Source organism: Haliotis asinina, chromosome 1 (assembly GCF_037392515.1).
Source record: "Haliotis asinina isolate JCU_RB_2024 chromosome 1, JCU_Hal_asi_v2, whole genome shotgun sequence".
Classification (NCBI taxonomy): Eukaryota; Metazoa; Mollusca; class Gastropoda; order Lepetellida; family Haliotidae; genus Haliotis; species Haliotis asinina.
In genome coordinates this window covers 21,157,124-21,174,207 of record NC_090280.1, presented here as the reverse complement: position 1 = coordinate 21,174,207, position 17,084 = coordinate 21,157,124, and the positions used below count along the sequence as shown (strand labels likewise).

General features: G+C 38.9%; 1 protein-coding gene across 1 annotated transcript; it reads left to right on the top strand.

Moving 5' to 3' along the window:
* The first annotated feature begins 8,555 nt into the window (after positions 1-8,555).
* LOC137274253 (uncharacterized) lies at positions 8,556-16,241 on the top strand. Its single transcript, XM_067807351.1, has 4 exons — positions 8,556-8,819; positions 12,190-12,952; positions 15,186-15,325; positions 16,098-16,241. Exons 1-4 carry the CDS (start codon positions 8,556-8,558, stop codon positions 16,239-16,241), a joined length of 1,311 nt encoding a protein of 436 aa, XP_067663452.1.
* Positions 16,242-17,084: the final 843 nt, after the last annotated feature.

The window sequence follows — 17,084 nt, the reverse complement described above, 5'->3', positions numbered from 1 at the left end:
TGTTCAAGTATGTGAGTTACGATCACCTTGTTCTACGGGTCTAGCAGTCCTATGTTCATGTATGTGAGTTACGATCACCTTGTTCTACGAGTCTAACAGTCCTATGTTCATGTATGTGAGTTACGATCACCTTGTTCTACGAGTCTAACAGTCCTATGTTCAAGTATGTGAGTTACGATCACCTTGTTCTACGAGTCTAACAGTCCTATGTTCATGTATGTGAGTTACGATCACCTTGTTCTACGAGTCTAACAGTCCTGTGTTCAAGTATGGGAGTTACAATCCGTCCATGGCAGTAGAGCACAATGCAGCAATATCAATTTATTGTCATGAAGCTTAGTGTGGTCTCCATGGTGTTCTTATCGATTACAGTATGTATGTAAAAGAGTAGCGTTATGCTTAGTGTCCCATAGTCTATTACAGCACGAGATAAAGCATGAGGTTTTAATTGGAGTCATGTTGGCATATTGACATGTAAACAAATTTTGTTGTTGATAAGATCAAACACAATAACGTATTTGAATTAGCAATTAAAGTACTTAAATAGTGCATAGTTTATAATAGATCACTGTAAATTAACTTTGATATTTAACACACGTTTTAATTCTTCTGCTCCAGGTCCGATGCAACGCATGCACTGCGACGGACGTCCCACTGGTGAAAGAAGACGATAATATTTGATGGCACGGTAGGTTGTCACTTTGATTCTGATTTGTCATGAAGGTAGACTTCTGTGGTCTTCTTCAGCACCTCGTGTTTGTCGTAAGGGGGAACGTACCGGATGGGTGGTCAGGCTAACTGACCTGGTTGAAAGACGTCACCGTATCCCAATTACGTAGATCGATGCTCATGTTGTTGATCACAGGATTCTCTGATCTGCAGAGAACTGCAATAAAATACGTCAATGTGAAAATACTTTACGCCTCCTTTAGCAATATCACGGCGGAGGACACTAGATATGGGCTTCACATATTGTGCCCATATGTATATAGAGAATAGAACCCGGTCCTTCGGCGTGAAGAGCGAAAGCTTTAACCACAAAGCTACCCCACCTCCAGAATAAATCAGTGATGATTCATGGATCAATGTACTCATGATGCATGTAAGTGTCTGTACGTACCTACGGCAATAACGTTTTGACTATTAAACTATTACAATTACTTGTATGTCATATATATAGAAATATATATAGATATAGACACCCACACCCATACATATATATATGCATATGTGCCCATATATATATAATGTATAGACAATGGATGTTTAAACACAGATGATATTTTACAGTTTTAAGATACACCCTACAAAGCGACCAGCGTTTTGTGTAAAGAAGAAAGAAAGAAAAGAAGAAAAAAACAATTATTTTATTTAAGGGTACATTCAGTGGTACAAAATTAATAAACATATTACAAAATAATACAAATTACCCCGCACAGTTAGCCAATGAGACACAAGATTGCTTAATATATATATAACGCTGGAAGGATATATATATACACACCCATACACCCATACACCCATTCACCCATACACCCATAAATATATATATTGAATATATATATATTTATGGGTGTATGGGTGAATGGGTGTATGGGTGTATGGGTGTGTATATATATATCCTTCCAGCGTTATATATATATATATATATATATATATATGGGTGTATGGGTGTATGGGTGTGTATATATATATCCTTCCAGCGTTATATATATATATATATATATAACAAAACAAGCAAAGCACACAATCACACCACAGATGGCCATTTCACTGTGAATTAAATTCAATCATATGTGGTGAAAACAAAATATGCAGGCAACTTTGAAACAGCACCAAGAATAAAAAAACATAGTCATTCTCCCGGTACTCTTTCAGTGTCAAGCCGTTATTTGCGGTCTAGGGTCTAGATTTTTTAAGCCCCCTTTTCGCTAAGAGGGTCGTATATGTCATACATTAACAATGATTTACGACTGCCTTAACGCTAAGACAGCTTTGAAAATCTAGGCCTTGAACTTCAAGATAGCTGGTCTCTCTTCTAAACCTCTGTACTCTTTTGGGGGTGGTCTTTGGTCGGCTTTTATCACATAGTTTTCTTCAGTTCAAAAGTATACATATATTTGTGTAGTCTTCACATACAGTACATTGAATCCATCCAGATTCATTTCAATGTAAAATGCATAAGTATCAAATATTTTTTCAAACTCTTTTGCGACCAAGAGGTAAACTGAGACTGGAACTTTTGATCAATGAGCATACTCACCAGTGATCTCCTGTGTTCTTTGTTGTTCTTTGTTGTTCTTCGTTGCTATATATCTTTCTGTTTTCATTATCTCTTTGAGAGATTTCTTGAATTTCTAAAATATCGGAATTTTACTTTATATGCTCATATTATGAGTGTATTTTGGGGGGGCAAGGAAGATGATATGATTTATACGATAATCGGAGTATTGGGAACCAAAAATGACTGTGGACTTATTTAAGATAAAACTTAGTATATTGTCTTTCAAAAGAGCTTCAAAGTGAAACCAGAAGTTTGGGGTATGCTGACAGTAATGTTACGCAGGTTCTATATCTCCTCTTTCTTCAGTAAACAATGAACAATCATCAGCATGTTTTATATATAGCAACTCACGTTTGGTGAACATTGTCTTTTGAATAAATATGTATTGAAAATCGATCAATTTAACATCTTTGGCACATTTTCTAAATTTAGTGAATATAGCTTTCCAGTTCATATCTTCTGGAAATTGGGTTTTCCATTTTGTACGTACCTAAGGTAGATTGTCTATCTTAATTAATATGTCATAAAGGTGTCTACAATATTTTAATATATTTCTTAATGGTTCAGGAATGTTGATACTTTCTCTGGTGAATTCTCTGTTAGATGTAGGCTTTCTTCATTGATAAGAAATATTTAATAATATTTTATTGTAGAATAGTACAGTACCATTCAAGGAATACTTGTCTTTTAATTGCGCGAAAGGTAATAAACCATTGGAATCACATATATCTCTAATAGTACAGAGTCCTTTTGAATGCTATGGCTTACTAATGAAGTTTTGATGAGTAAATTGATAGTTAAGCCATAGTGGTTCTGTAGAATATCATCTACCTAGTTTCAATCACATTTATTACACATTCCAATATTCCGATACATCAAAAGTGGTTCTCCAGTGAAACAAATGTATTGATGTTGAGTTTAAATATATCATCTACAAGAACATATTGTATATGTTTATTGTTTCGCGTATATTTCTGGAGATACGATAGGTTTAAGGAGGTAATAAACAAATTGGCATTTATCATTCCAACTCTTTGATGAAAGATTCTGGTGGGTTAGGTAAAGCGGTGAAAATATATGTACTGGGGTTGACAACGCTAGTGATTTAATAACGACTATTTTACCAACTATATCCAAATTGCGTTTTATCCAGTTTCCTAATATTTTTTTAATATTATCTAGCTTTTTATGTGTGTTAGTCACCATTAGGTCTTCCAGCTCTCTGCATTTAATGTGTCTCCCAAAACATAAAAATTACCTTAATCCCAGTCTAGTCGGTTATCTTTGCATATTTTAAGTATATTTGACATTTCGTTAAACAAAGTGTTCATCTCTGCCTGTAGACTGTTTTCTGACTCGTCCAGGAACAATTCTGTATCATCTGCATACATCAAACAATACCTTATTCTGTCTAATCATTATCCCCAATATTTTTGTGACTAATGAAAACAGGTAAGGGGACATTTGGTCATCCTGTCTACAACCTCTTTCATTATTGAAAAATGAAGAAAGAAGGCCGTTCTGAATTACGTAAGATTGATCGTTATTAATTAATATTTGATTCCATTTTATCATATTGAAAATATGTTCCTAATTAACATTTTTAAAACACATTTACAATAAATCATCTGAAACAATATCTCAATACCTGAAACCATCAATACCTGGGCTTTCAATTTTTCATGGTCTTTACCGATGCCGCAACTTCCAATAGTTTTTTTTCTAGTGATCTTTGTATAACATCGTCTACTGTAGGGGTTGATATATTTCTTAAAGTATTTGTATTCTATGTTTCAATTACAGGCATAGCATATAGCTTTTTGTAAATTTCACTTGTTCCTGTAAAATATCTTTACCATCTACAATAATATCGCCACTATTGTTTTCTATTTTTGTAATACGTTTGTGAGTAAAATTCCTATTTTCCAAATGACAGAAGAAATTTGTTGGTTTTTCGCCTTCTACTTCTTATTTCTTGTCCTTTACGTTCTTCCTGTTTAATGCTTTCTAATTCTGTTTTTGCTTTAGGTAATTTTGATAAGACATTTTCATTTACATTTGGAAGATCATCTCTAATTTTATCTTCAAGCTTATCAATAGTTTTTTTTTCAATTCTAATGTTTTCTGTGATTTATCCTTTTTACGGCATAAAGAGCATGATACAGTATTTCCTCTTGTTTTCATCAAGAATGTTTCTACAAAAGAAAATCTCTGATATAGTCAGTTTTATATTTTCACAATTTGTCTTTATTTCATCTATATTCATATTTTGATCTTGATTATACTCAGCCTTCATATATGTTAATGTTTTACTTACGCATACCCGGTCATAGTAGAGATTTGTACACGAACAAGTGTGTAATGGTTTCTTTATTAATCATTTCATTCATTTCAACACGGTAGGCAAGTGTGACGTCACGTTCACTTGTTCAACGACGCCCCAGACGAAAGGATTGCTAGGCAATGTTGATATGTGCACGTATGCACATATGATATATATAACACTGGTTGTGTTTCGCTATATGGATGATGAGTGGAAATGTTACATGTTTTACTGCTATTACTGCAATTACGTTTTACTGTTAAGAAGACGAAATCATTTGACAGAAAACAAAGACGTAAGAATGAAATGTTGCCCCAATTTTCATTATCGTGTCCTCTAATTCTTTTGCAATAACGACTGATTGTTGCAATCTGCTACAAAAACATGCTTTTGCGCCAGTAACACAGTAGACAGTAAACAGTAATACTATACTTAAGAGAATACATTAAGATGTATTCGTTGTGGGATTTAGTTTTAATTTTAAACATATACATGTATACTGTTGGAGTTTCAAGTTCCTATATGTTAATGACGACTACGTTTGAAAAGATTTCGAAATGATGTTCAGTAGAGCCGCCTTTTGGTGACATAAAACATAGAAACTCTGTGCTGGCCCTCTAGTTTTTATTAGTGTGACCGTATAACTGCAGTTATACCTACTCTAGGGTAGACTTCATCATGTTCCGAGTCACCTACTCGCATAAGATTGCTTTATTTCAACATCTGCTCAGAAATGGCTGGATTTTGTCATTTCCCATGAAAATCTCCCCTGAAATTGCTTGATATCTTCTTCAATCATGACATTTGCTTGACTTCACCCTCTTTCCTGAAATACTGGATTTTATCTTTTCCCCGACATTCTCTTGAAATTGATCGATTTTACATTCTCCACAGAAAGTGCTGATTTCATCACTCCTTCTTTCCTGAAATTTCTGGATGTAATCTTCTCTCGAGACATTTCTAGACGTCTTCTTCTCTCCTGATTCACTGGAGTCCATCTCCTTTCCTGCATTTACTTGGTTTTATCTATTTGGGGTTTATTAATTGTGTTAAAATTCTTGTGTTGGATAGATTGTTTTACAATATTTCAGGAAAAGTTTGTGTGTTTAATCACAAAATCCAAAGCAAAGCAACCCGTAAAGGTCCCAGGGTAGAAAAGGCCTTCAGCAACCCACGCTTGCCACAAAAGGCGACTATACTTGTCGTAAGAAGCGACTAATGGGATCGGGTGCTCAGGCTTGCAGACTGGGTTGACACATGTCATCGGTTGTCAATTGCGCAGATCGATACTCATGTTGTTGGCCACTGAATTGCCTGGCCCAGACTCGATTATTTACCGACGGCGCGAAATATAGCTGGAATATTGCTGAGTACGGCGTAAAACTAAACTCACTCACCTTCTCTCCTGAAATTGCTTGATATCATATTCTCTGAAGAAATTACTGTTTTTCTCCTTTTCTCTGGAAATTCTCAACTGCAAATGCAGGATTAAAATGAGACCAATATGTGTACATTATACATTGGTTTCACATAATCAGATGATGGATTTCAGATGTCAGATCTTGACCTTTCAAAATGTTGGAGTCACGTGAACAATGAATGTCAATAAGAGAGTTCATTCCGAATAACGGAAGATTAGAATGATCGTAAAATACGATAAACGGGATCGGGTGTTTAGTCTCGCTGATTTGCCTGACACATGAGATGGTATGTCAATGAATAGATGCTCATGACATTAACCTTGGATTGTGGGGTTCATACTGATGACCGTCTGACCGTATCTTCAACATATTTACGACCCGTGATGATTCGGGGCTGGGCAGGCCTTCAGCAACCCATGCTTGCCATGAAAGGCGACTATGCTTGTCGTAAGAGGCGACTAACAGGATTGGGTGGTCATGCTTAATTGACACATGTCATCGGTTCCCACTTGTGCAGATCGATGCTTATGTTGTTGATCATGGATTGTCAGGTCCAGACTCGATTATTTACAGACCGCCGCCATATAGCTGGAATATTTTCGCGTGCAGCTTAAAACTAAGCTCACTCACTCAACATAGGTACACAGCGTTTAAACACAAGTATGTTCGTTCAGCGCATTATGATTAACCTGACTGTCATGGATGCTCTTTCGGGTCTTCAGAATACCTTCTGCGCTAGAACCCGACTGTTGTGTTTACGCTGTCTCCACAGATCAGACATCTACTAATGAACCATTCATTGCTAAGCTACCACCGATGCCACTAAACACACCAATCACCATTGTGCTTTGATTCAAGCTTTCTCATTTGTTCTGTGCTTGCTCGTCTTTTCCATTGTCCGTGAGACATCAAGTACATTGTTGTCTATGGTTCCGGCAAGGAGATACATTGTATCAGTATTGTGTAAGTAGCCCTTACTTCATTGTTGTCTATTGTCCCGACAGGGAGATACATTGTATCAGTATTGTGTAAGTAGCCCTTACTTCATTGAAGTCTATTGTCCCGACAGGGAGATACATTGTATCAATATTGTGTAAGTAGCCCTTACTTCATTGTTGTCTATTGTCCCGACAGGGGGATATACATTGTATCAATATTGTGTAAGTAGCCCTTACTTCATTGTTGTCTATTGTCCCGACAGGGAGATACATTGTATCAATATTGTGTAAGTAGCCCTTACTTCATTGTTGTCTATTGTCCCGACAGGGAGATACACTGTATTAGTGCTGTTTGAGTCAGTGGAGATTCTCATGGTGAACGACACTGTGCGTCAGTAGACCCGGGTGTTCGCATCAATGTTTAGCTACGCGTCAAATCTTGCAACCATCAACATGTCTGTCTTGCTTAGTGCTGAAATGCAGATATTGATAACATTTTCCAGAGCCTGAATACAGCGTTCTTGGATGTTAAACATTATAACCAGGATTGGTCAGTTCTCTGTCTCATGCTTCCCGATAACGGTACCATTCACTCATTGAATACAATCGAACCCCTTTTACTCGGAACCCGCATATCCGGAACCCGGCCTTCCGGGTGATTTTTATGCTAAACGAAACTTACATTCAGTAATTGTACTCGCTTAACCGGACCCCGCGCTTCCGGACCAGGACGGCGAATATAGGTTTTGTTCATGAGCATTTGTTAGTTTACAGACATCATAGTGTAAGGTTTAATTTATGTTCGAAATATGACCACTGTACGTTGCCTTGTGAAAGTATTAGACCTGCATGATGTTTTGTGAACGCATTAGACTTGCGGGTTTCTTGAGCACATAGAAGTTGGTATTCAAGTATACAACTATAGTATGGATGTCCACTTCTTTATACGCAACGCATCAGGATGGCGTCTGGTGAATGGCGTCTGGTGAATGACGTCTGGTGAATTGCGTCTGGTGAATGGCGTCTGGTGAATGACGTCTGGTGAAGAAGGAAGAGGCAAACAAAAGTCCAGAAACGTTGTGTGGAAGTGAAGGAGAAGTTGACATCCTTAATATTTTGTCTTACATTAAACCTGTATTAGCTATTCCTGTTAATTCTGTTTATCACACAAAAGCCTCGTGGGCATCGAATGCGTGGCTGTTCTCTTTCTCTCTAACATCAAGGGTATATGACAGCCTTCCGTAAACTGTCACATAAACCGGACAATAAACAGATAAATGAGTCACAGAAGTCTTACTATTGTTAAATGTTCAGCTTATTCCATGCATGTTAGTTCAGTGAATGCTTATTGTTCCATGTGATTCGATTTATAAACAGAAGAACAATTGTCATCTGCATATAAACCCTTTCACTCATTTCTACGACCGGTCCTGAGTCAATATGTTCGAAAGATCGTAGTTTAATCGTATCTGGAACATGTCCTGACACAATCGATCCCTGTCTTCAACCAAATGTACAACTGCGATGTATTAAAGTAATTAAGATTTCAGCGAGGAATGTAAAATATGCCGTGGAGTGTTGTTAAACATATGTGTCCCTGTTGCTTCAGACGTCCAGGCATGACGTGCGTGCTGTCGTTGCGGCTGTCGGTGTTGTACGTCGTGTGCTGCCACCTCCAGGTACCGTCGGCGTTAGATGTGTTCCTCGTGAAAGTTGTGTCGTCGCAGATCGTCTGTGATCGACTGTGTGTCTACACATCACGGTGTGAGGCGTATCACTGGGATGTTGCTAACAGAACTTGCCACCTTTCCACACAGCCTGCATCCACTGACACCGGCTTCACAAATCATAAGGTAACTTTGCTACTTTCAGAGAAGCAAAACAAATGCTGTTTCAGATGTGATCGTATGTTTTCTCCTAAGTTCCGTCCTGATACACGTGTGTGTTGACAAAGCAATGCAATCTCACAGTATTATCTACTCAGTGACCACTGACCGTTTGAAGAGAATGTCCTTACCGATTAGAACGGCGCCATTTATAGTTAACGCAATGTTGCACAGGAGTTTTTATTTGATAGGAATAAACGACTGTAGGGACCACGCACTGATCTATCTTCGTGTTCAAAACTTCGAGCTGATCTATCTTCGTGTTGAGAATTTTGCACTCATCTATCTACATGTTGAAAACTACGCTCTGGTAATTCTTTGTGTTTGAAGACTATGCTGCATGTTTAGAACTACGCACACATCACTCTTTGTGCTGCTACTCTCAAGACCATAATATTCTACACACTGATCATTCTGTACGTTGAGAACCACGCACCGATCCTTCTGAGTGTTGAGAACCACGCTCTGATCATTCTGCGTGTTGGGAACCACGCACTTATCATCAAAGTGTTAAAAACCACATGCCATAGGTGTTCACACCAGTCCAAGAACCACGTGTCTAAGACCCACGTCTAGTTCTGCTCTGTTCTAGTTGCTGGCACGATGTTTAGACAGTTGTCTGTGACATCTAAGTGTCCACTGGTCTAATCTTGGATATCTAAATTATATCTGATACGGGAGATCTGATTTGTTAGCCACATTGTTTCTGCTTTGAAGAAGGAATTAGCCTTGACGATTATCATCGATTTATTATTCGGGGTTTTTTTTCAGATTAATCATCGCATATGTGAAACTTACAAGCACCACTATCAAAAGATAACAATATTATGAAATGTTCCTTATTGTCAGGGTAGCGGTAGTGGTAGGGTAGCCTAAGTTGTGGGTTAGCCTAATGATTAAAGCGTTCGCCCGGCACGGGGAAGATCCCCACATACAATGCGTGAATCTCCACCGTAATATTGCTTCAGGTGGCGTAAAAAATATTCAATCACTCCTAAGTGGAACTAACCTACTTGAAGTCCAAGAAGCTATTATACCGCGCATACAAACTTCATTTTCAAACGCCGTCAAACATTGGTATACACTTTCATTTGCCAGATTGTCTATTTCAATACCATCGACATGTTGTTAAATGTTTACAAATATTTGCAACGATTTTTTATCGATGTTAAAATTTCATTTTGTGATATTCATTTTCATTTTTCTCAAACATTTCAGTAAAAGTAAATACATTTGTATGGTTGTTCTGTTTTATCCGGATTGCAAGCGAAGAAGACGACGTCTCGAGAGAGAGATATTGATTGATTGAAACATATTTCAATCAATCAAGTACTATATCTCTCACGAGAGATATATGTTTGCTTGAAAATAACGTCGTATAGTCTCTATTTGCTTCCTTGAAAATAACATATACGTTCTCCATAAATGGTCATGTTTTTCAAGAATTATATGATCAATTCATTAATGGTCTCAAATTATACATGACGATCAACGATTAATTGATTAGCAGTCAAGTGTTGTGGAAGCATGACACATGTACGACTTTTTTTTAGGAACAAATTTACACAGGCATCGATGTCTTCCAAAGCGTGTTGTGACTATTGATGCTGACCTAATGGTCTCGATAATAAAGACGGATAATTGGGTCAGTGTAAGTGAAAACTCTGTTTGCCTATCGATATTGTCGTGGAGGATTGTGTTTGTCTCAAAATATTTCATTTGACCAATGCAAATATCCACATTTGTGTATATTTGATGAGTTTCTATTACATTTGCAAATGAAAATATGAGTTACACTGAAATGCCAACCTACAGATAAACATTTCAGCTGTTCATTGTGCAACTCATTGTGTATCAGAATTAGTAAACTGGTATTCTGAAATTGTTTCTTTCTTTAAAGAGCGATGTGGCGTTTCAACAGAAATAGAAATTGTGTGTGCGACTTGCGCTTTTGTTGAAAGAGAATTTTCCGCCAGTGCAATTATTGTTCCAATAGGAACTCCCTCGTTTCATTTCTTGATGATGGTTTCACTTATGATTATGACCAGTGTATGAACACTAGCGCCTGTTTAGAGCATTCGTTGGTCAGACCGAATACCCGGTTTCGATTCCCAACATTTTTAAGCACATTTCTAATGTCCGTGCTTAAAATAAGATGCGTAAAGCTACGCGCACTTTCTCACTCATTAGCATGTCACAGGCTGCAGTGAAGGATTTTGATGTAGGCAGGTATTCAGGCATAACTTTAAGCGATACAACGTTATGATGTCATGGTAACCTCATCATATCATTGACCCGTCCTACTTACGTGTTCCTTTTTTAACCACAGATCTGTTTTCCTTCCGTTTCTTTCCCTGACGTTTGTTTTTCCGGTTCATCTTTGAACTTGTCTTGTTTCATACTTAGATCTAAGTATTCAGTGTGACAAAGATAATTTCCCCACAAGGCCGTATGAGAAAAGGGATGGCTTCCCCCAATGACGAGCAATGTCACAGCAGCACAAGAATATAGTGAACAGCAAAAGAAACGCAAGTTTCGAAAAAATAAAATCTCATTAAACAACGTTCATGTTTACGTCTTCTTTTTTTCAAAAATCGAAAAAGGGTTGCGTTTTTCTTGCTGTTCAGCATAAATGTGTATATATTTGGTGTTAACGGTTCACTGGTGGATGAGGTAAAATCGATCAATTTCAGGAGAATTTCGGGGGGAAAGATAAAATCCAGTATTTCAGGAAAGCCGTACTATTCTTGCTCAAGCCTGTCCAATCAAAGTTGCAACATTGAAGGGCTTCAAGTGAATTATTGACCAGCCTTTGCATGTATCACCGGTGAGGGCGGATACGTTCACCTTTCCACGTACACCTTTTATCATCTATATTTTTATAATACAACATATACATATGTTCATGGTATTGTCGGAATATTGTAAATTTACTTCTTTTGCAGATAATTTTATTCTTTTGGAGAATTTTATTTGGGTTTGGAGAAGATTTGTCTTGTATATTTATCGAAATATTCTTTTGATTATAAGTATCCAGTTGTTATTACACATGTGCAATCATAGCGTGAGTGAGTGAGTTTAGCTTTACGCCGCTTTTAGCAACAGTCCAGCAAAATCAAAGAACACAGAAATGGGCTTCACACATTGTACTGTACGCATGTGGAGAATGGAACCAGGACCTTCAGCGTGACAAACAGACACTTAACCACAAGACAGGGGTACCCCGCCCATTGCAATCATAACACAGAAGGAATTATTCCAATCCTTGCTTTGGCAAGAATGTTGATTTTTTTGGTACTATTTCTATTTCATGACATGACGCCATTCTGTTTTCTAGTCTCACAATGGCCAATGTGGACATCGCCTGTGCGCCCAGACAGAGACGTGTGTTCCTGTTAACTCAGCAATTGCATACATCTGTCTAGAGACGACGTTACCGACGTCATCTCCCGCTGCAACTGTTACCTCGCCGACGTCAGCTACTATGTACGTGCCTGCTGTAACAACCACCACCTACACAACTACCACGGCAACATTGACAACAATCACTTCATCTCCTGTTACATTCACGCCAACTACAACTTCCGTGTCTGCTGTCACAACAACTACCTGCACAACTGCAGGTACAACTACTACTTCCGTTCCGTCATCTACAACCATAACTATCCCAAGCCCCACGACATCATTGACAACAACGACTGTATATCCGGGTGCAACTGCTACTACATTCACGTCAACTACTTCTGCGCCTGCTGTGACAACAACCACCAAGACATCTCAAAGTGCAGCTACTACTTCACCTACAACTACCATACGTTCCACAACATTGACAACAACGACTGCTTATCCAAATACATCAACAAGTACAAATATTACTACCGATGTGTCATCTACAACCACAGCTACACTGATATCAACGACCTCCTCCCAAACTACATCCATTACATCCACAACTACACCGTCAACTACTTACACCCAGACTACATGGACTACAAGAACTACCACCACTGCACCAACGAGTACCTCCACAGCAACCACAACAACCACAACATCCACCACTACAGCGACGACCACCACAGTTACAACTACTACGACATCAGGTACGAAGGTTTACTCTTTTTTGTCAAATGTGTTACATGTGCGTTCTTTTGATTGTTTACATCAGTATATAATCAACTACAGTGTCCAGCTGTTTTGTAATCACTTCATTCTGGACGAGGCTATTGGAATTACGTGGAACTGTGGAACTACGTTACAATGTAACGCTCACTGAAAGTGACATCCTAGTTAGCGAGTGGTCAAACGTAACATGAGTTATATTTTGGATTTCACTTTCCTAGTATAAAGTACAAATTCTAGTACTTTTGGGGGTTTAGTCTCATCCGGGATTCGATCCCATTCCCTCAAAGTGAAGAGTCTAGTCGCTAGCACACAAAGTCAGCCACCTCGGCTTCCGAGGGCGACGGTTCGAATCCCGAATGAGACTCAACACAACACAAATCGTAGAATTTGCACTTTACTGAGAAAGTGTAATGCCAAATATAACATTTGTCAAGTACAAATTGGTACGGCATGGTGTGTCTGTGACCATGTTAGGCTAACATATGTTGACATGGTGATATCATAAACTTAAACTACCGTCACTAACCACGATATGATAGATATACAGCCGTTCTACAATCAGTGAATGAGAGTGGGTTTAATTTTACGCATCTGATAGCAGTATTCCTACCATGCCACGATGAGGGACATCAGGTATTGGGTCACGGTTTGTGCCCATCTTGGGAATCTGTGTGACGAACGGACACTTTAACCGCTTAGCTACCCCACTTCCTCATATCATTGAACTGTTGATGTTCACGTGGTTGTTCTTGTTTTGGTCATGGTAATGTATAAATACACCATCACATACACCTGATGGTTTCACTGTTTTTGTCAGTAGCCATCAACGGACGTGGGTAGCCTAGTAGTTAAAGCGGTCGCCGGTCGCGCCGCAGGGGTTCGATTCTGCACATGGGTGCAATGTGTGAAACCCATTTCTCGTGTTCCCCGCCGTGATTTTGCTTGAATATTGCTAAATGCAGCATAAAACTAAACTCAGCACATTCACTCACTCACTCACTCACTCACTATATCCATCAATGAATACGTTCATGTTAGTCACCTGCCCGCGACGATAGCAGATGAAATCAATAATGAGTGTGAGTGATATAATGTAAGTTTATATACTTTGTGTACCTACGATAAATAACGCTTTACATTCCACTACCGACAGTAGATAAAAACATCAGTCCTACTGTAATTAAATATTAAGAGGTTTTCCGGAGCTCAGTATCTCAGAATCAATGCTTAATCACATATGAAGTGCTCTCAATGTCGCTCCATGTAAGTTGGATGTGCCTGTGTCTGTCATGCTGTAATCGATCAGGGTGACATTACCAGAGACTCAACAATGCATCTTTGGCGTTCTCAGTGTATTATGTCTACACACTGAATTGCTTTCTAGTTCAATACCTCACCTCTAATTGATTCCTTTGTCTGAAATTGACGTTATGGAACGAAAAGCGAACCCATTTTGTATCCACGTGCCAGATTGTGCAAATCAGAGTGTGCAACTGTGTGATCCACATATACTCTCTCTCTCTCTCTCTCTCTCTCTCTCTCTCTCTCTCTCTTCACAGGTTTAGACTGTTTTAAAAATACTATATGTTATGCATATATATATATGGTAACATCCTTAAACACATGGCATATTTTGAAACGTCTAGTTTAAAACAACTGCCTGAAGTAAATGGCTTCCACTAGTGAGTCTGAAATTTTGATCAGAAGAATAGATCAAAGCAATAAATTGTCAGTGATACTACCCTAAACTATGCAGTCCACAGATACCAAAACTATCTCGAACTGTGGACATAGTTTAGTGATACTGCGGACATAGTTTAGTGATACTGCGGACATAGCTTAGTGATACTGCGGACATAGTTTAGTGATACTGTAGACATAGTTTAGTGATACTATCCTAAACGTCCACTTTTTTCTTCATCAATAGCTATGTCTTTTACAAAAATAATGACTCAGTTACTATATAACTGTCTAATGTTTGTCTGGCAAGTCCTGTATATAGGGCAGTTGGATGAACCATTAATGTCTAATCTTTGTCTTGTAGGTCCTGTATATAGGGGCATCTATGTAAACGAGTAATGTCTAATGTCTGTCTTATAGGTCCTATATATACAAACTGTTGCATGAACCATTAATGTCTAATCTTTGTCTTGTAGGGCCTGTATATAGGGCAGTTGGATGAACCATTAATGTCTAATCTTTGTCTTGTAGGTCCTGTATACAGGGGTTGCTACGTTGATGACAGTAACCGAGTTCTTCCCTACGAACATCTGATTGACATAACCCTAATGACCATTGAATTGTGCAGACTTCACTGCACACAGAGGGGTTATTCCTTCTTTGGATTAGAGGTATTCAGATGTCACATCTACTCTGCTCATTTATACGCACACACACATTCACATATTCACTCCTTCTCTCCTTCGCTCAATCACACCTTCACTTACTCACGCACTCCTTCGCTCGCCCACTCCTTCACTCACACACTCCATCACTCACATTTTCACTCACGCTTTTACCCATGTACTCTTTCAATCAATCACTCCTTCACACACTCATTCATTCACTCCTTTACCCATGTACTCCTTCACCTGTTCACTACTTCACTCACTTTTTCACTCACCCACTCACTCCTTCACCCACTCACACCTTCATCCTCTCCTTCACTCACTCCTTCACCCACTCACTCCCTCACTCACTCCTTCACCCACTCACTCCTTCACTCACTCCTTCACGCCTTCACTCACTCCTTCATTCACTCACTCCTTCACTCACTCATTGACTCACTCATTCCTTCATTCACTCACATTTTCACTCAGCCACACACTCACTCACCCACTCACCCCCCACCACCTAACTCATTCACTTCCACCCACCCACCCAACCAAACCTTCTCTCACTCATTCATTCGAACTTGATCACTGACTCACACTCTCTAACGCTATCCAATCCACTTAGTGGCCGTCTGACAAGAGCAAGTACCAACACGCTCACTAACTCACCCCAACGTATGCATAAATTGGTAAATAACTGAAGGAGAGACTCTGTCTGTTTTCTATTAGAAAAAAAACTACGGCTTGCTCAACAGTGTTGAACAACTATATCACCTACTTTGTGTTAAAGGTTGGAGTGGAGTGTCTGTGTGGCAACGAGATCAAGAGCGGTTACACGCAGGTTCCCGACAGCCAGTGCGACAGAGCCTGTGCAGCTGACCCAGCAAACACATGTGGAGGAAACTGGAGGATAGCCATTTACCAGGTTGTTTGAGGATGTAACTTGAAGTCTTCCTCAAACCGCGGCACTGCGTCAACCTCGGGGTTATAGTGTTCGCTTGACATGACGAATACCCGATTTGGCCGAACATGATTACATTGTGGCTACTCTTGTCGCTCGCCATGGCATACTGGATAGTGCTTAAAGCGGCGTAAAACCATACTCACTTACTGTTCCGAAGGATGACTGGGAATGGTTTTGCCTTCACACTGTTCTTTGTATAGAAAGGCTGTTGGATGCTACGGCGCACTCAACAACATTCCAGCTATATGGCGGCGGTCTGCCAAAAGCGAGTCTGAAACAGACAATACAGTGATCTACAGCATGTGTAGATGCACCTTTTCTATCAATTCAGTGTTCTCATGTCACCATATTTCTCATCCATACAACACTATTGGTAGAACTAATTTATCAAATGCCGAGAGAAGAAGGTCCAGGGGCAGTTTAACATTTCTAGCATGTTTCAATAACGCTATAGATGGCTTCATACGGAGAACAACTATATATCTTTTATATTATGTAATGGAAAAATATCTTATAATCAGCTGCAGGCCCTGAACCAAATATGACAACCTTAGTCTTATTTATAGTAACCTGAAGTTTCCATCTGACGCAATATTTAGCAAATTTATTTAGAGTATTTTGTAAGTCATCATGTGTCTCGTCTAAGAGGACTGTATAGTCGGCATAAAGTAGGACTAGCAGTTTGAAATATAGAAGGAAATGGTCATCATTTGTATCTAGCTGAACACCAACACGTACAAGACTATCCCGTTAGGTGGGATTCTATGTCTATTAGAAAAATTGAGAATAAGAGAGGGGACAAGTTTTCTCCTT

Bases quoted from the DNA above. Each gene is read 5' to 3' on its own strand.
- LOC137274253 (XM_067807351.1), top strand. From the start codon at position 8,556: ATGTGTCCCTGTTGCTTCAGACGTCCAGGCATGACGTGCGTGCTGTCG. The intron at 12,953-15,185 runs GTACGAAGGTTT...TTTGTCTTGTAG, and splicing joins TACAACTACTACGACATCAG to GTCCTGTATACAGGGGTTGC. The intron at 15,326-16,097 runs GTATTCAGATGT...TTTGTGTTAAAG, and splicing joins ATTCCTTCTTTGGATTAGAG to GTTGGAGTGGAGTGTCTGTG.